Source organism: Chaetura pelagica, unplaced genomic scaffold, assembly GCF_000747805.2.
Source record: "Chaetura pelagica isolate M959 unplaced genomic scaffold, ChaPel_1.0 scaffold83, whole genome shotgun sequence".
NCBI classification, from domain to species: domain Eukaryota; kingdom Metazoa; phylum Chordata; class Aves; order Apodiformes; family Apodidae; genus Chaetura; species Chaetura pelagica.
This window is the reverse complement of record NW_009952893.1, coordinates 5,341,388-5,361,812: the sequence shown is the minus strand read 5'-3', so window position 1 is coordinate 5,361,812 and position 20,425 is coordinate 5,341,388. Positions and strand designations below refer to the sequence as shown.

Here is a 20,425-nt window from a genome sequence, read left to right as displayed (position 1 = left end):
TTCCTGCCATCTTAGTTTTTTTCCTTTCTTCCTCTAAGAGTAATTTCTTGACATTTCAAGAGGCTGTTACCTGTCTTTTGACATCCAGTCTTCACTCAGTTTTCCAGTTGGCGTAACAAAGTTGTGCACATCACTCTGTCTCAAAGAAGAAACTCTGGCGAGGAAGAGACGGATAACACAGGAACTGAATGCTGGGGAGCCTTTCCCAGATGGTAGACAGATGCAAATACTTGCAAATGTTGGTTAATGCTAACTTACTGACAGCTTTTCCCATAGGCTCTTGTTGAACTCCTGTGGGCTAGATAGGCTCTTAACCTAGCCCAGCATAGCATCTATACTGCTCCCATATAAAGCAGGTACTGACTGATACCAATGTTGCATTACTGGTCTTTTTGCTATACTTGATCTGCAAATTAAAATCAAGGCAAATAGACTGCCCTTGTTTCTGTGCCAATTAGGGGGTTTTGTTGGTTTGGGTTTTTCTACTTTTGAAGTTTTTCTATTCAGCCCCAAGTTCCTGTGGATGATTAATTGTTCAGTGTAGAGATTGGGTCTCCCTGTGCAATGTTATCTGCCTTGAATTTTACATTCAGAATTTCTGTGTCCTGTGCATGATTGTTTGTTGCTGTGCTGCACTACATACTAATGAGCTGTATGTTGTTAGGGCCTGTGCTAAAAAGTGTTATTTTGCTGTCCTTCATGCAGAATTCCCTTTCAAAAAGCAACAGGTTAACATCACCCAGAATGCTCCACTTTTCAGAGCTTTGCAAGAAAAAGGGCCACAGCAGAAGCAATTTGCCACTTCAATATTACTGTTTATTTTATTTATAAAAAGGGGTAATTACAATATCAATTTAATTATAACGCATTTTTAGGAGAGTTTATAACTAACTGGAGTTAATGGTCCTTAGCTTTGTCCTGCACTATCAACTCTCCCAGCTGGTCATTATTCCCCAGGCAGTGCCCTGTGCGTGAAGCCTTAGTTTGTAAATCATGTTCAGATCTTACACTATAAATGTTCATGACACTCACAGCCATATCCTTCACTTCAAAAAGAGTGTGTGTATATAAATGCATGCTTTTTAAAATATTTTCCATACTGTAGTTTGAGGCTAAAGGAGAATATTTTCTCAGCCAGAAGTCACAACACTGGATTTTTTATTCATTTATTTTTACTTGGCTCTTTTGGCAGTCTCTAACCAGTAGACAGTTCTTTCAACAGTGGTTATAACCACAAAACAGAGGCCAAACATGCTACTACAGTGTGGATGCAGCATTGTTAAAATCTCAGTTACCCAAGCATCTCCTAAGGTTAGTTCGCTCCTGTTTCAGCAGAGTTGGACAACTATTGCCATTATGTAGGAGCACTTGTAGCTTTCAATCCTTCCTATGCTCTGGGGGTAAACTGAGCCAAATTACACTAATTTCTACAGAGATTAATCCTCAACCCTGGATGTTAGTTTAGTTCTGAATACAGCTACTATTTTGTAGTGCCTGTAGGGAGGTCTTAGATTTCCTGTGAGAACTTTTGCTTTGTTAGGCTGGAAAAACACAGATAGCAAGACATGCACAGCTAAACTGGCAAGAATAAATTGCTGTAAAAAATTAATTAATTTTTAGTTCCAAGTTCAGATCCTACACAAGGAAGTTAATGTCATTTCTCTGATAATACTGGATTGACGACAGAGAATCTGGACAAGAACATAGAATTTAGTAGTGACCAAAATATATGTCTAAGTAACTAAGTAGCTCAAAATCATGGCTCTCAGATTGTTTACTCCCCGAGAATTAAATTTCTGAAAGAATAAAAATTCCTCTTTCAGTGTCTCTGTGGAGTAGACAAGAAATGGCTTAGCTTGTGAACCCATTCTCAAAGAGCGGATTTTGGACCCTCTGGAACGTAGCGGTTGCCTTACTTTTCATTACTAAAGATAAGCAAGTTGTGTCTCACCCTAAATCTAAACATGTAGCTCCGAGACTAACTTTAAAGAAAGAGCCCAGTGTCTACAGCCATTGCCTGCCTCAGTCATTTGAAAATCAGGTCCCCAATATTAAGAACTTTGTAAAATGTCTGGTCTGTTCAATTTTTACTTTTAGACCTTGTGTTTCTAAAAGCAGGGAGGGATTTGATGGGGGTTAGGATATAGACTATGATAGTATTGCCTTTTCTTAAAATTTGAAGAGCGATTGTCTTCCAGGAGACAGGGGACTGGAGGTACAGGAAGGTCCCACAGTTGGGGCTGTTCAGAAAACCACAAAGCGGTGCAGGAGTTGTGATAAAGTGATAAGAGCTGCAAGTGCTGAGGTTTTCTCAGCGCCGAGGTAAGGAGAAGCCAGTCCCTCAGCCGTGATTGAAGGTTGCTGGATAATGACAGAAGAGGTTTTGTTACTCTTGTTGCTTGTAAATAGAGTTTTAGAACCTGCTTAAAATGCAGAGAAACCTGGAGCTGAATAAACAGAAGTCCAGTGTGGAGCAGGAGAGGAAATGGTGGGGAATATAAAATAATGTAAGCATTTATCTAGCTGAAAGCCAGGCCTTTAAACAAATAACCACTTTACCCCAATTATAAAATCACTGAAAATATTCAGCATCAAAAACTCTTCAGCTTTGGAAGACGGTCTCCCACAGGAAGTGCTCATTGCCTAAATTTAGATCAAAGCTGGAACTATTTAGTACAAGAACACAGATTCTTGTGCTAAATTCTTCCATCCTCCTGTGTCCTTCCCCCCCGCCTTCTTCCTCCCATATGTAAAAATTAGTCGTGTTCTTGTGTTACCTATTTTGCAGGTTTATTTAAAACTTCTCCTCCCCAAGGAATGTTGTATTTTTAAGTAATTAGTCACTGGAGTTTGCTGCTTCTCTGGAAACTGCAGCAGAGCTGCAGTGGGGTGGCCTCTGCAAGGGGACCGGGGTGTCGGGAGGCAGCAGAGCCATTATGCTTTCTCCTTTTACTTTTGGTGTGAGTTTCTGAGCAGGAAATGCTTTGAAGTGCACCACTGTTCTAAAAATAGCAGTCTTCTAGGTAGTGTGTTTAAACATACACTTGGGCAGAGAGCAGCAACTGACAGGAAGCCTTTCTCAAATGGTAGAGAGTATTTCCAGTACCGCTGTACCTTTTTCCCTGCCTTGGTGGGATGGATGATGGTTATCAAGCCCTGTTAAGCTGATTGCTTTCTAGTTAAGGCAGCTGTGAGGGAGAGGGTGAAAGAGAGACCTGCTGGGGAGGCTCAGAGGAGCTTTTCCTTCAGCAGCAACAGTAGTAGGACTTTTGCTATCAAGCACTGTGTGTGCTCATATCATTCTCCACTACTAAAAAGGGAAGGCAGTGGAAACACAAGTTCTGAGTTGCTACAGATTAGTTTTACAGGGCTCCCTCAGCCCTATGTCTGCATTTCCCTGCTGGCCCACCAGCTACTGTGGAGCTGCTATGGTGGGACCTCATCTCGCTCTCTCCTTCCCTGTGCTCCACTGCTTGTGCTGTCTCTCAGAAAGCCCCGGCTGTGCATCTGGCTGCAGCCAGCACACACTGCTGCTGGTTTGGAGCAGCCTGTGTTAGCGGTCAGCAGATGGTCAGTTGTGACAAGGGCCGGCTAAAAGCTCAGGGGAAGGAGAGTAAAAGTGTAGGGTTATGTCAGAAGTTCATCGTGCCCGGGCAATATCAGATATTGCCTTGCTAAAGAAACATTTTGTTTAGCCATATTGTTGAGCACTGCTAAACTCGATTATTACTTTGGTAAATGCAGATGAAGAAAACAAGATGTAGAAATTCGAAGTAGCTTATTCTCTGAGAAAGCAGTTGGCATACTGTGGAATAAAATCCTGATCTCCATAAGTGTATTCTCCTCATTTTTAGCTGTTAGACAATATACACAGTCCGTTTGTCTGATAAGGACTTTGCAATGCCACAGTCTCCATGAGTGCTGTTCCAGAAATCACCTTAAGCATGTATCTTTTTGTCCTACAGCTCAGAAACTGTTCTGGTGCTCCTCACATACTTTATCAGCTCTGCTGTCCTCTTGCTTTATGTGGATAACCGGTATTTTCCCAATATTCAAATACTCTATTTTCGTATGCCCCTCATCATCCCAAACCCTATTTCTTCATGTTCAGAATCCATTAAATTAGTGAAGGAGGTTGGTTCCTTCTTGAAATTCTATCAAAACCTTAGAAAAGGGATTCAATTTTCTGAATGTCTTTCAATTACAGTTGTGTTTCCGGAAGTTAGTAGTAGATTAGTCTGATAATATAATGGAATTTCTAGGTGATTGTATTTTTATTGCAGTTACCAGAGAGAAAAAGACTATATTGATTCCAATTCTGAATTACTTTTTTGTTCTTTTTTTGGCCAGTTTAGAGACTATTTATGGTCAAATATTTTGGCCATGCTACAGTGTTAGGTAATGAGCTAACTTGAGGTTTATATGAGACAGGTATAGTGTCAGGTTGTGTCCCCACCAAAAAACATCCTGTTCTAAGGAAAATGTCCCAAGTGCCTCTGTCACACATGGTCATAAAGAAAATGTCTATGTGTATGAAGTTCAGAATACAGGGTTTGACCATGATGGAAAAGAGATCTCCAAGGAGTTTAGGATCTTATCCAGTCCTTTACAATTTATGTAAACTAGTGTTTGACACAGCAACTTTTGTAAACCAAACTTCATGTTGATGTGTAACCGCCTTTCAGAAGAGCTGAAAGGATTCTGTAAGCAACTAACACTCCAATCTCCTTTTCTCTACTTGACAGAGATAAGCACTTCGAAAGTAGGTACTTTTCAAATGTAAAAATATTTCTAAGCACAATTTGTCTTAGTTTTTCTGGCACTTGGTGTCCAAGTTCTACGGACATTGTTGTAATTGCTTTGCTTAGAGATAGTGAAAATATGTGAACAAGAACTTCCTTGTGATGCTCAGCACTTTATCAGGCTTTTTAAATTCATGGCAAGTGTTTGTTTTACAGGGAGTTTAGAGTGTGCCTTCTATTTACATACAGACCATTAACAAAATACATATAGAATATAAATAAATTTAAAATCCCATTAAACTCACCAAGTAAATATTTTGGTGCTAGTTTTTGCACATACAGTGAGTGCTGTTTGAAGGTGGGTTTGGAAAGACAGTCTGACATTATAGTGTGGTGTTAATTCTAAATCTGTCTTGGAGCTTTTGGAGCAATTGAGCACCCTCAAAAAAATAAAGGTGAAATATTTGATACTGGTTATCAAATATTGGTATGTTAAGCAAACATACCAATGGTTTGTTTATGTTAAGCAAAAAAGCTGAAGGTTATGTATTTGTGTTATAACACATCTGTTGTGTTTGGCCTTTTGTTGCCACTTCCTGAGAGAAATTAAAAGCATCTTAGGGAGTGCAGTTTTCTGACACATTTGGGTCAATACGTGCTTCTCTGGGTTTGTTTTGAGTTTGTTTTGGGGTTTTTTTGCTGGATTGGGTTGGATTTTTTTATATCTATATGTTTAAGAAAAGAATTGGAGTAGCTAGAATGGTAAAAATAAAAAAGACCCAAAGTCCTGCACTAAATCAACCAACCAAAAAAAAAAAATAAAAAACCCCTCCAACATGTAAAACTTCCCTTCAGTCTTGTCTCAGATAGGTTTAATGAAGGCTGTGTCTCTTAATTCCCCCAAAGAGTACTGAATCATGCTTCTATAATTTATGATGCTCTACATCAGTCTCCTCTGTTGGCTCTTGCAGTCTTCTTCTACCAGATATCCCAATGCTCAAATTGCAGCTCCTACAAACACTGCTCATAACTGTTTCTGCAAGCACCTTTTTGAATCTGCTTATCACCTGCCTGCACAATGATTTAGGCTTCTTATCATCACATTTGATTTGTCCTGGCTCTACCTTTTCGGTTGGTGTGCACTGTCCACCCAACTGCTTGTAAGTGCCTGGAAGGCAGCGAGACAGCAGGGAGATTTGTCAAGAGCAGGTAATGTCAGACCAACCTTATTTCCTTTCACAAGAGCATAGCAGGATTTTTGGACTAAGAGGAGCAGCGTGTGCCATGTGTCTTGGTTTGAGTAAGGCTCTTCAGCACTCTTATGTATGCATGGCATTCTCAGAAGCAGATCAGAGATGTATGGTCAAGACAAAACTGCTGTGAGTGAGTAGGAAGCTGTTTGGAAATCCTTACACAGAAAGTAGTTATTTGAAGATTCCCTGTCAGAATGAAGGTGCTGCGGGAGCTCGTGCAGCATCTAGAGCTGCTTGGTGTTTGAATGGAGCGTATGCTTGGTAAGGCTGTGTGTGACATGTGAATGTCTGTGGATACGCTGGAAGACAGAATTCAGATTCAGCAGCAAACAGGAGATACGGAGGGAAAATCTTAGGAGAACATTCAGGATGAACAAATTATTGATTCTAATTAGTCAAGAACAATGTCACAAATTTAAAAAAAAATGGGATGACTGGCTAGACAGGGCATTTTCAGAGCTGTGTCTAGGGATCATAGTGAGCACAAGATGAGTGAGAGCCAATAACATCATGTAATTTAAAATATCACAGACTTTTCTGGAAGATGGCATCAGAGTGTAGTGTGTACAGGGTGAATTTTCTGGTTTACTCAGCAGTTCCAAGGCTTCAGCTTAAACCCTGTTCTGGACACAGCATTTCAGCAAAAGTGTAGATCAACTGAAGACAGTCCACAGGAGCAATGAGAGTAACAAGAGGTCAAGAAAACAGGTTACATACTGAAGAAAATTAAACAAGTTGAGATTGTTTATTAACTTCAGCTTAAAACCTGAAAAGGCACATGTTTTCAAATAGAGAAAAGGTCAGGAAAAGAAAGGGGAACACAATTTCTTCTCCGTGTACAAGACACGATTGGAAAGAAGGGTCTAAGTTTCAGTGAGGGAGATTTTGCATTGACACTGGGGAAGAAAAGCTCAAATAGTAAGGATAACAGAGCGCTGAAACCAATATCCTAGGGAAGCTGTGGATTTCCTGTTACTGGACATCTTACCAAGAGACTGTATGGACTTCTGTAGGGAATGGTATACACTGATTTTCCCTTGAGGCCTTGTATTTCTTCCAGTCCTCTGATTCTGTGATTTCCTACCATTTTCCCAGTAACACCAGCCTCCAGATCACCCCACATGCTGCCTTTTAACAGAGTAAACTCGTTTTGCACCATATATTCCCATCTGTAAGACTAGGAAGTGATGTGGCAGGAGTAGAGAGTTTATCTGCACCCAACCATCCAAAAAAGGGTATAGGTAGAGGTGTAACCTCAAGGCATCTTAGCTACCTTTGAATAAAGTAGCTGGGCTTTCCAGGAGCAGGTTAGCTATGGCAGCAGGAGTTCAGGAGAGACAAATGTGCAGTGCTTCTTAGCTAGGCTGTGAGAGTCTTGGTTGACAGTTTAAAGCCATCTCAGGTATTTCTACATTATCCTGTGATCTTCAGCGTAAGCTTGCTCTCAGTAAATACCAAGTTCACAATGTGGCAGTAGGACAAAAAAGAACAGGAAGAACTGCATTTCAGTTGTGTGCCTGTTTGGGGTGTTATTTCTCAGTTCCCCATCCTTCACAGCTGGCTGCTCTCTCTCTCTGCCTTCTTCGTCATTGCAGATTTCCTAATGAAGGTGCTGATTTTGAGTAGGTTTTTTGTTATAAATACTGTTGTGAAATGTTTCCTGTGCAACTTGGTGGTAACTGAGACTGGATTGCCTTATGGTAATCATTACCCATAACGAGTTTTACCCTATTTAAAGGCTTAGGGAATATACTTCTAATAATTTCCGAATTTTGGTCAGAAAAATATTTACAGTCTGAGGTTTTACAGGCAGAGAAGCTAACCAAAAAAAAAAAAAAATACTGGTGAAAATAAAAACATTTTTAAGAAAAACATGTGGGTCGGTATTTTTAATGTAGGATGAACTTATTTTTTTTCCCACCCTTATTTCATGAAAAGTTTCTACTGAGTGGAATGTAACTAGCCTTCTCTTCTTTTTTTTCCCTTTTTTTCTTTTTTTTTTTTTTTTTCTAATTGGTGAGAAGTTCTTTTCAGTGATTTGCCAAGTTGTGAGCAAAATAAATTCCTACATCCAGTAACTGGTTGATAACGTTTAATTTATAAAACCTCACTGAAATGTGTATGTCATGCCAGGTAACTTAGGTGTTGAGATTTTGAATGTAATGAAGAAAATGGCATGTGGGGAATTACTTCAGCCATGAAGCAACTTTTCCATCATATGCTTTTAATCAAGTCATAAAGAGACTAGAAATATGACTGTGCTGAAAGGAATATTGGTTATACCTACATAAATCCCCATATTCATCACTGCTTTTTCTCTTCCCCTGCCAAATTATCCCTGCTGTCTGCACCCATCACAAAGTACACAGGGAGAATCTCCTGTTTGCCCGAGGTATGGATTGTGTGGATTCGTACGTCCCCATGCTGGGGTCTGGGAGGGGTGCCGGTGACTGGGCTCCCCAAATGCAAGGCAGACAAGCCCTGGGAAGCCTGCACGGTTCTCTTTCCACAACTTTGTGAGCTTCCTCCACAAGGGGCTTCTTGCAGGAAGCATCTGTAGCGGGTGTGAGGGGTGTGGGGCCGCCCGGCTCAGCACCAGCAGCAGGTGAGCAGCGGTGCGGACTGTGGATTTCTGGTCTTCTATTGCAGCCAGGCAGTGAGTTGGATAACTTGGAGGAGATCCTGGATGACCTGCAGAACAGCCAGTTACCGCAGCTGTTCGCAGACGGCCGCCCGGGCGCGCCCGCGGGCTCGGTGGACAAGCAAGCCATCATCAATGACCTCATGCAGCTCACCAGTGACAGCAGCCCCGGCGCGGCGGCGGCCACCCAGAAACCAGCAATGCCGGGGGGGGTGGCCCTGGGTCAGCCGGGGAGGAGCCGGGCAGCTCCTGGTCCCCCTCGGGTCTTGCGTGATGACACAGCGCCATCTGCGGTCGTCCCGGTTCCGAAGACAGGTGGAAGTTGTGTCCCTGCCCTCTCAGGAAGTTTGAGGGGTACCCTCGGCAGAAAAGAAGGGCCCCCTGCTTCGGCAGGGAGAGCTCGGGCGTTTTGTTGCGGTGCAGGTCGCTCCTTTCCTGCAGCCCTTTCGGTGAAAGGGATGAGAGAGGCTTTTCGAAGCATGAAGGAAAGGAGTCTTCTGAAACCACAAGATTAATAGAAAGGCATATGATTAAGAGGAATGCCCATTTAATTTGAAATGGTGGCTTTTAATTGAGTCACTTCCAGCTGATGGTGTTTCTTAGCTTTATTAATTAACTTACAAATCAGTGTTGAAATCTTGGTCTACCATTGTAGAATAATGGACAGAGAGCAAGACAGGAGTCTTAACAGATACAAATGTTGAAGGAAATAGCAAAAATGCCACTGCTTCATTATTTTTTCTTCTTTTGGCTAGGATGGCAGCATCTGTTTATTTCCTTAAATGTACACTGGTGGGCTTTTTATAGAACAATAGAACATTAAGCTTAGATAATATTTTTAGCCATTCTGGTCTTATTAAAATAATGCCATGCCACTTTCAAATTAACTAATTATTAACACATTATTTACAAATGTTTAAATAAATATTAATATTAGTAATATTCAAGTTTAAATTCATATAAAAACCACTACAGATCCTTAAATTGTTTGTTGTTAATGCTGCTCAGAGAAGGGTGCTTGGGTTTAATGTACTCGTTTTTGTAACTAAGGGGGTCCTTAGGTGCAGCAGCACATAAGTGAGGAGGAAATCCCTGGATCTGAAATCTTTAGCATACTCTTTCTGAAACAAAGTCAGCTGCTTCCTTCCACTGCAGCTTTCCAGCTTTAACCTGGCTTTAAATCTGCTTTCAAAGCAGTACAGTAGCAGTATGATCATGAATGAGAGTGTGTTGGTGGTTAGCAGCAGTTCTGTAAAAGCAGCATCCTGTTTCCCATGTAAAGTAAAGCCCTAAAACTTTTTCCCCCTGCTCAGTCTGGTGCCTGATTCCTCTAGGGAACTTCTGCCTTCTTTTCTGTAGAAGAGCCTACAGAAAACAGGTGCACAGAAGTAGTGAGTGACTTCTCATATGCGCACAGAAAAGCAACGTAGAATGAATGTAAAATCATACACAATTCCAAAAGACATTTGGGATTTTTAATTATCTTTTTTTCTGAAGTAATAAGCAGCTTTTATTCCATAGGTTTTACATTAAAACGCTGAAAGTATTTTAATCTGCTTTAAAAATACATGTGAAAGCTGCTAGATTTGCTAAATTTGCTAGAGTTTGTTGCTTGTGGGACAGGGAGCCTTCTTCAGTCCTGTCCTGACCAAGAGCAGAGTATGTGATCTGAGCACCATCACATCTCACCAGCTGTGGTGTTACTTTGTGCTGCATTTACAGCTTTCTTTTTTTGTAAGATCACTGGGTGCTGGCAAAACAACCCATATCATAACTTATCATCTATGTGATTTTTTCAAACTTCTGGGGCAAACCATTCTGAAACTGCCACTGAAGTTTGGTTTTGGTTCAATCTTTAGACTTTATGATGCCCCTAATCTTGGAGAGGTCATTTTGTCTCATTAAGTATGTTCTGTTTGCTTGTTTGAACAGACAGTCAAGACAAAATTTTCATCTCATGGTTAGGAATTAAGTGTATGTGATGTGATGTATTTCCTGTACATGCATATAAGCAAATTCACCTGGCACAGATCTTATATTTCAAAAAAGAATAAATGCAGTGAGTACCTGTAGTGTGGCTTTATAAAGTAAGAAGAAAAGTCAGAGACCTTTGTAATAAGATGTTCCTGTACTTTTTAACAAGCTTAGTAAACCTCATCTAAGGTCTCAAATTCAAAAGTATCACTACTTTGATCTAAAATAAGAAATAAGTTATATAACTTCTGGTAGTATGGTGAGTATAAAAATGCAGAAGTCACTTTAAGGATGCCATTCTATCAGAGACTGTCCTAGGGTAAGCTATCAGGAACTAGTGCAAATAACAAATTCACAAAAATGGTTAGTTTATTTGTCTGTATTTTGTTGGTATGATTAAGTGGAATCAAAGGGTCAAGGTCAGTGTTTGATTCATATTTGAGAACTGGCTGTGCACACAGAGGATGCTTTCATGCATTGGAACATTGCCCAAACACCAGCTGAGCCAGATGCTTGCCAGTCATGATCTGAAGCTTACTGCTCTGAGGCAGTCTGCAGTTTTCTTTGAGGAAACAGATTTTTAAGAGCACAAAACACCTCAACAGAGAAAATTGTTCCATAAAGACGGTAACCATCAGGCATAGTTCTGTTTACCAGAACATTACTGTGTATGCTCTAAGTCTGGACTGCCTACTTGTTGTTGCTGAATCATGTAAGGATTTGTTAAAGACAAAAAAATTAACAAAAACAAAACAACTATGAAGGAGATGTAGACATGGGGCTATAGGATCTGATGTAGACTCAAATCAGTCCTTAATTTTGGTAACTTCTTCAGGGGCACAGCTGATGCTGGAAAACTTTGAGAACTGAGATAATTCCTAACAATCTGCCTCAGGATGACACCTGTGTACAGTTACAGCCCTACTATGTGTAAGATTAATGTGCAGTAGTATGCACATTACATAGTGGTATATTTTGCTGTAGTAGCTCTTCTATAAGTTAAAGTGCATAAAGTTTTAAAAATACAAGTCATACCCGTTTTAGTGTCAGAATGTTCCATTTTGAAATTCAGATAAAAATGTCAAGGGATGTTTCTCAGACAGATATGGGGTTGATAAATTATGCAGCATTAAATAGCTCAGCCCAAGAGCTTAAAGTGTGTTTGGGTTCTTTTTTTTTTTTTTTCTTACACAAGTAAAGTTTCCATTCTTCTAACTTTGCTTTTTTTCTTTGCTCCTCCTGTCTAGCTTTTAATAACCCACGAGCAGGGCAACTGGGCAGGTTATTACCAAACCAGAATTTACCACTTGAGATCACACTGCAGAACCCAACAGGTGCGGGAACTTTCCCACCCATAAGAACGAGTAGCCCCTATTCAGTGATACCTCAGCCAGCACTGATGGGCAGGAATGAAGGGATGATAGGAAGTCAAGGAACTATAGGCAACAGCAACACAGGTAAGAAATATATATTGTTAGACTATATCATGTGTAACTTTATGCTGGGATTATTAAAAGTACAGTTTATTATGAGTACTGTCCATAAAAGTCTGGGGAAAATTGTGTTTCATGGGCTGTTATGTATGGACATATTTATTTGGACTTTTGTTTCTGCATGTTTTCAGTCTGGCGCTTTATGCGCTGCTTTTCACCTACCTGAAAACTTCTAGATCAAGAAAGTTAGTTAGTTTGTTCACATTAATGTTCCAGATTCAGCTGAAGCTTAGGTAAAAATCCAATCTTTCTGCTTCTAAAAAAAGCAAATAAACAAACTGCTTCTCTGCAGAAGTACTTCATTCAAAACAAAATTTGGGCAGTACTGTTGCCATTATGACGTGTATCTCTGCAGACGCTGGGTTTGTCCTCGATTATCCTTTATTTATTAGCCTTACTTCTTAATTTAAATTAAATAAATGCTAATGTTTTCATCATTTTCTGAAACATAAGCTTTTTGGTGACCATTGGATTTTGCAATGGTACTACCTTTTGTCATGGATTATGCCTGATCTGTGGTGTATTGATTTCTTCATGTTGCCCCAATATTTTACAAAGATACCAGAGAGGGTTTCACAAGAAAAGTCCGGCTGATTGACTTATTTCCACTAATATGTAGTCTGAGACTGTCCAATTTGTGCAACAACTGCCGAGAACTCTGAATAAATACATGGGTATTATAAGTCCTTTCAACTGGCTATATTCACTGTCAAAATTTTTTATTCATTTTGCATCAGTATTAAGAAAGACATGCTGCCAGACACTGAAATATCCTATTTAAGCAGTTCAGAGGTCAGTTTGTAGTCTTTCAAGTGTCCTATTATTTTCATGTTCTGTATACATATTAGAGGATGTTACTCATCTTATGTATACAAGTTAGAGAGTATTATCTGTGTTCTGCCATTTACTCTAGCACACCACATATTTCAGCTGATAGAATGTGTACACAAATACAACAAACCTGAGGATGTAACACTGAAGCAAATTTTGTGCAGCAGCTGGAACAATGACCCTCTTCAGAGGGTTTTTCTCTTCAGTTGGTTATCACCAAATAATTGAACTGATGAGTAACAATTATTTGTGTGGATTTTTGTATTCTTTTAAGGATACTGCGAAATGCAACTGGAGAGACCAGTAGTCCAGTCTGGACCAGTGGTTTTATCTGCTTTCTTGACTATATAAAATTGAAATGTATAAACACTAAGAGTGCACAACTTTGGGTTTGGGGGGTTTTTCTGTAGGGGTTTGTTAGGGCTTTTTTTGGCTACTGTCAGAGTGTAGTACTCTGTATATTCCAAGCGTAAATAAACTGTATCAGCTGTTTACAGTAGATGTAGAAGGACTTCCCCTAAAATAACGGTAATGAACTTCAGCATGTATCGGAAAGTTCCTGTGAGTAATTTCCCTGCACCATATATTGGTTTGAAATAATCTGGGTGAGTTCTGAAGCTAAGAAGGCTTTAGGTTCTGAGTGAGCAGACTCACCAGAAGATGTTTGCAGAATGCAAATTTTAATTCAATCCTTGTAATTTGTAAGCATGTACAGCAATAACATGTTGTTACTTAAGTCTTCATTCTCACTTAGCACTTGGAAAGTAAAGCACTGACACACACATCAGCAAACGTGATTCATTTCCTGAGGAAGGAAGTCAGGACTATCCACACACCATCAGCACCTGTTGCAGACTACATGTGGGAACACTTACTCTGAACAGCATTTCGGAAATGATAAAAGGATCTTCCTCATGTAAAATGTATAATAATCTGCAGTCCCTTGACTAAGCAGCATAAGGCATCATTCTGTAGCTTTGCACATCTGGAGGGGCAGTTGTGATACAATATGCTTTGAGTGAAACTACAGCATTTTTGTTGCTAGAAATGTAGCTCATCAGGCAGTTGTAATCTAAAGCCATTCTGAATCGTGTGCCAGCACCTAAGTCTGTTTGGGTTTTGTGCAGGAATGATTGGTAGCAATGCCCCTCGGCCTGCCATGACATCTGGAGACTGGGGAAGCCAGGCACCTGCTGTGAGGGTGACCTGTGCGCCCACAGCTAGTGCCATGAACAGGCCGGTGCAAGCAGGCATGATCCGCAACCCCACGGCCAGCATCCCCTTGAGACCCAGCAACCAGCCTGGCCCGAGGCAGATGCTTCCATCTCAGGTCATGAATATGGGTAAGTCAGGGCATGTGGAGTTGTTCTTTTTGGCATATGCTGTATTGTCAAAGATTAAGCAGAAACAAAAACAAACAAACAAACAAAAAATCATATGAGAACCATATTTCACAGTGAAAATTCGAAGCAGGAAGGAAGATGTGTGAAACTCTTAACTTTGAACACATATGAACAATTCCTACTACTCTGTTGCTTCACAGTGTTATGGCTGAAGAAAGAGGATATGAAGTTGCTCTTGTTTATTAAAGACTGACATTCTTTATTGAGAGGAGGTGCTGGGAACATTATCAATGTTCTTGGTTGCTTTTAAAGCAAGTACATTATTATATTGACTCTATATGCTGTCTTTTTTTTTTAATGCTTGTCGTATTAGGTTTTTTGCATCTGCAGTGTCTTATCTGCTGTTTTGAGCCACTTTTGAGTTCTTATGCTTTTTCTCAAATTGTAAAAGCAATTTCTAGCAAAAAAGTCCTGATAGTTTGAAGCGTAATGTTACTACTGTCAATGTGTTTTTTTGCTTTTCCTGTAATGTAGACAATTTAATGGAAAGAATTAACATGAAAGTGAATTCTTTTCACAAAAGTTATGTGATTATTTTTCCTTGATTAGGGCCATCTGAATTGGAGATGAACATAGGAGGACCTCAGTATAGCCAACAGCAGGCACCTCCAAATCAGACTGCACCATGGCCAGACAGCATCTTGCCTATAGATCAGGCAACTTTTGGGAGCCAGAACAGGTGAGTTTTTCTGTCACACCAAAACATGCAGAGATTTTACAGGCTTCTATTTCATACTTGTCATGAAAACAAAGCTCTGTGTAAAATATTCACCAAATGTATATCAGTTTAATACTCGTCATATTGTCTGCTCATGTATGCATGTTCCAGTAATAGTTAAAGTGCTCTCTTTGCCATTTGGAAGTTGGAAGTTCTATATTACAGTGAATGCTGCCAGTGCTTTGGGTGGTTGCACCATTTTCATTAATGTGGCCATGATTCTGTCTGGTTTTGGTGGCTTTATTGTTAACAATTATTTATTAGACTGCAAGTGGAAAAATGCCAGAGCCTTTGTAGGTATAACACAGCTGTCTTTTCCTGCTGTGGGGTAGCATCTTAAGAAAGTGTAAGACATGGTTAACTCCTGTTTTGTTTGGGGTTTTTTAATTGACCTAAATTCTGTAAAAGGTGAGGAAGGAGCAACGAAGTGAAATGGAGGCTGTCTCTTCCCTGAAGTTAGCTCCTTCTCGGGGATCCAGAACCACAGTTTGATCATAGAATCATAGCGGTTGGAAGGGACCTCTGAAGATCAAGTCCAACCCCCTGCTGCAGCAGGAACACTTAGGGCAGATCACACAAGAGCACATGCAGATGGGTCTTGAAAGTCTGCAGGGAAGGAGACTCCACAACCTCTCTAGGCAGCCTGTTCCTGTGCTCTGTCACCCAAGTTATTAACTCATATGTAATATATTAACTTAAGACTTTTAAATAATGGCATAACTATGAACAGCAATTTAGACTTCTTAAAAAAGATATGTCTTCTCAAAAAAGTTTTCCACTTAAATTAGAGAAACCCTGTATGTATGTACTAAGTGTTACCAAATGAGCAGATAAATGAGAAATATTTAAATACTTTGAACTGAACAAGCTGAGATATTTTTCAGTAGTAAATAGGAGGAGTGCTGAAAAGAAAAATTCAGAGGAAGCAGTTGGAAAAATGTGTTTGAAGAAAGGTTAAACCATAAATTATCTTAATTTTCATTATGAAAGGTTGTCTAAAAATATTATCTGTAATTGAAGTGTGGCGTTTTCTCTGTTACTTTTCTAACTTTTTTGCTTCTCAGGGTGTTTTCTGGTGCTAATTTTTTCCCAGTTACAGTGTCCATATGCCAAAAGCACTGTATAACTTAATTACTCACTTAAAAAATGAGACCATAAAATACAGGATGATGTTTGGTCAGCCATACAGTCAGATAATTTTTCCATTTTGTTACCTTTGCATTTTTCATAATTTTCTTATAGCCGAAGGTGATGACAAAAATTCCCATTACATTGCACCTGAAAGTGGTTGTATTTTGATCATTTACACCCAAACAGAGATGACTAATGGTTCAGTGCTGCCATTTCTTATTTTATTAATCCCTGGGATTTATCATTTTACAATCTGATTATCATTGTGAGTATTAAATTTGATTAAAGTTAAGTAGTGAGTAAAAATAATTCTTTTAGAGAAAAGCTGAACATTATCGTTTTGGTATATAAAAGAAATGGGGGGGAAGCCAAAGTAATTGTCATTGCTTAAGATACAGAATTTGACAAATGTTTTAAACTTGTTCTTACCATATATATTCATGCCCATTTACAATTTGAGGGAGGTTTTCTGGCTAGCCCCATTGATTATTTTTCCAGATCATCAGTCCCTTCTTATAAGCCATCTTTAAAGTTAGCATGCAGACTGATTAAAAGGATTTTTGCTCTTCTCTTTTACTTATTTATAATTCCATCTGTGAGTGTTATAGAAACTTCTCTATAGATGAGATTGATTGATACTTTGCAGTGTTTTAAAGGTACACCTTACATAGCCTTTTTTTTTTTTTACAGTCCAGGATGTAATTAAAAAGAATAGATTTTTGTTAGTTTTCCTGCTTGCCATCCTTTGCGTTTTTAGGCATATAGTCTGACGATGCAGCTCTTTCCTTCTGCCAAGCTTTGACATAGAGATTAGACTTCCATGGCAACCATATATCTCATTATGGATACTACATACACAAACATGTTTCTTTGTTTTTCCAAACAGACATGTATAAAGGGTTCACATATAGTGCTGTTTCCTCCCTTCATGTGTGACAGCTTTTGTTGTCTCTGAGTAATTATCTGGGCTGAGATTCTGCCATGATGTGCATATAGTAGGTGCCTTTTCTTGCAGAATGCTTTGCCTTTTATATATTATATTCTAGTCTTTTTGCATTGTGCATGGAGTGGGGCTGACATATGAACTGCAAGACAACAATATGTCATTTGGCTGCACATAAGGTGTTACTTCAGATTTAGTTTGTTTCTCAGTAAGTTTTTGTTCTTTAGGTTTGGAATAAACCTTTATTCTGCCTTTGTAACAGTAAGTGTGCATTGCATACAAATTCAGGGGTGAGTGAAGCAGGATTTATAGAGCCAGCACACCCTGCCTGACAGTATCTAAATTCTTGCTGACACCCTTCTGAGACAAATAACCAAGTGCATAAACTGGAACTCAAGTGTGCAGTTCCGTAAGCTGGGCTGAGCTGATGCAGTGTTTTGCTGCAGACAAAAAGGGGAATGTCCTTTTCTCCCCACTCCCTCCTTCTTCTGGCCAGCTCTTCCAGATGTTCTGTTTGTGTGAACTCAGACAATCCTCAGACCCCTCTGTGACCTCTTCAATTTGCTTAGTCTGGTAGAAAACCAGTTAAGAGTGTCTGTGGAAATGAGTTGTTCTTCTACTTATTGTAGCACACGTAATCTAATGTCTACAATTCAAAGTTACAGTTAGGTTTTTTTAAATGATTTAACCTTCTCTGTTCAGTGACTGTATTCTGTACTGACTTCTCTGTTCGTCTATTGACCCTGTAATATGAAATCAACCGTCAGGTGTACTTTGGTGTGCTTGCTTACGTGCCGGATACACCGTGCTTGTAGGGTCTGGACAGCATTAGCCACACTATTTAGTTATTTCTTTGGGTAGCATAACTTTCATCCAGAGCAGTTTTCTAAACAAATTTGGCAGTGATTAAAGTAATTTCTGTCTCCACTTGTTAGTTCAATTTGAGTACTAATCCTCTGATATTATTTCTTGCTTTTTAGGAGCTGTTTACCAACTCTGCATTCATGTTTTCACAGGCAACCGTTTGGCAGCTCACCAGATGATCTCTTGTGTAATCATCCTTCATCAGAGTCACCAAGTGATGAGGGTGCTCTCCTGGATCAGCTTTACATGGCATTAAGGAATTTTGATGGTTTAGAAGAAATCGACAGGGCTCTAGGAATACCAGAACTAGTTAGCCAGGTATACTGGACATTGCATTGCATGTTTTAGATACTGCATTTAAAGGATTTGTTGTCAAGGTGGAGATCAATGTGTACAGAAGAAAGGGATTATAAAACATTCCTGGCAAGTTAGGATGGAGTTACATATATTGTGGTGGGAGTCCATCTAACAGCTCAGCATCACCTGGAAAGCTCTCTTCAGCCCCAGGTTTAGTCTTCTTTCCTCTTCCCTGCCACTCTCACCTAGCTCTTCTGACCTGTGCTGAGGCACTTCGCTTTTACGCAACTAATCTGACCTAAACAAAAAGCCAACAGGCTTCTGCTTATCTGGTGGTCAGAACAACAACTGTATGGGAGAAAGGTAAGATCACAGCCAGCAACAGTGAATAGAAAAGAATAAGAAACAAATACGAAGACTTAAGAGCAGGTCCAGCAACAAGCTTTTGGATGAGCAAACCTGTAATGTGTAATTTTACACATAGTTTTTCCCTTAGTTGATGGATGTCTGTTAAGGGACAAGTTTCACCTGAAGCAGCTGATTTCATCCCAAGCACTTAAAACTTTTACTTTTTTAAATTATGAACATGCTACCTTAACTTTGCAGCATCAATTTCTCTTTTTTCTTTTTTTTTTCCTCCGCAGTTTTTTTTGTTAGCTTCCAGTTGGTTCTTGTCCATTTCAGTCTTGTATGATGAAGAAAAGCATGATAAAAAAAAATAAGAATTTGGGAGAAAAAGTTAGTCCTTGATGTTTCTGGCATCAAAATTGTATTTCCAAAAACAGTGGTACATGTCTCTATAATGATTTTGTGTTCTCAGACAAGCCTAGAATAGCTGTTTCATTTCCCAGCACTCATCAGCATCCTGAGCATGACTTCTGAACTAGCTCTGCCTTTTATATATGAAATAGGACAAATGAAATCTGGCTTTGAGAAAACTATCTCCAAGCCTATTTGGTACAACACAGAATTCAATGAGATGTTAAGCTGGAGATGTTATTTATTGGTGAACTGCAATTTTGCAGTGTGAAATTTTCATGCAATATGACAGCTTTTGGAATACCACCACCAGAAAATATGAATAATGTTTTATTTCAGACTAACTGGTAAATATCTATGTATTTAATTAATATGTCAGTGGAAACAGAATTTTGCAGATAAGAGGACTGCTGCATTTTAAAACGTTTTTAAAATATCCATCAAACATTTTATAGGAGCTTAAAGTGTTTCTTTCATGACAGCACTGAAATTTAGATTTAACTTGGTTTCCAAGGTCAGTGTGGAATAAGCTATAAAATTATTCTGGGTAGAGCAAATATTAGGGGAGTATCTAGAATGGAGTTTAGAATTGTTAGCTTTTTATGCTGATGGATTTCATTTTCACTTTCACTTTGTGTGAAAGTGTCCTGAAAGATTTAGGCACTCTGTTCACATTAGCTTCTGTAATAGTTTCAGGCATCTTTATTTGAAATCATTATTTCATTTAAAGATACTGATAAGAATCTACTTTCTTATCCTTATTCATTTGTAACATCTTTGAATTTACCTTGGATTCAATGGCAAAAATAAGCTGGTGTCACTTCATGTATGGATTTTCATATGGCATTTGTCATTTCAGGATTTTATTCATTTGCTGACTGATACAACGGCTGTGTTAAGGACATGACAAAAATTGTCAGTCTTTTTTAAAAAAGAGAAAGAGGAGGGATTTGTCCCCATTAATACCTTTTGCCACTCCGAAACACAGTTCTGTTTATTTTTACGTTTTACAATTAGGTGAAGAAAACTTACGTAATTTTCCATTTAAAAACATACACAGCCTAGGAGGTCTGTTTGGTGGGGTGGCCGTGTCGGTCTCACACAGCCCTGCAAAGACCCACGTCCCACCACTTCTTTCTGTTCCACGTATTTCTGCAGAGCCAAGCTGTCGACCCAGAGACCTTCCCCAGCCAGGATTCCGGCATCCTGATGGAGCAGAAGGCCCCGGTGTTCTCCCAGCAGTACGCGGCGCAGGCTCAGATGGCGCAGGGCAGCTATGCGCCCATGCAGGACCCCAGCTTCCACCCCATGGGGCAGCGCCCCGGCTACGCGGCCCTGCGCATGCAGCCGCGGCCCGGCCTCCGGCCCGCCGGCCT

The 20,425-nt window shown here is 39.6% G+C and overlaps 1 protein-coding gene across 1 annotated transcript in view; it reads left to right on the top strand.

The window, feature by feature from the left end:
* NCOA2 (nuclear receptor coactivator 2) overlaps window positions 1–20,425 on the top strand; it is a 73,419-nt gene that overhangs the window by 38,940 nt on the left and 14,054 nt on the right. The window contains exons 10-16 of the mRNA XM_009995599.1: window positions 8,645–8,848; window positions 9,831–9,837; window positions 11,858–12,067; window positions 14,062–14,277; window positions 14,887–15,016; window positions 18,146–18,311; window positions 20,208–20,417. Of these exons, the coding sequence (XP_009993901.1) occupies window positions 8,645–8,848; window positions 9,831–9,837; window positions 11,858–12,067; window positions 14,062–14,277; window positions 14,887–15,016; window positions 18,146–18,311; window positions 20,208–20,417 (1,143 nt within the window). The remainder of the gene's footprint in view (window positions 1–8,644; window positions 8,849–9,830; window positions 9,838–11,857; window positions 12,068–14,061; window positions 14,278–14,886; window positions 15,017–18,145; window positions 18,312–20,207; window positions 20,418–20,425) is intronic.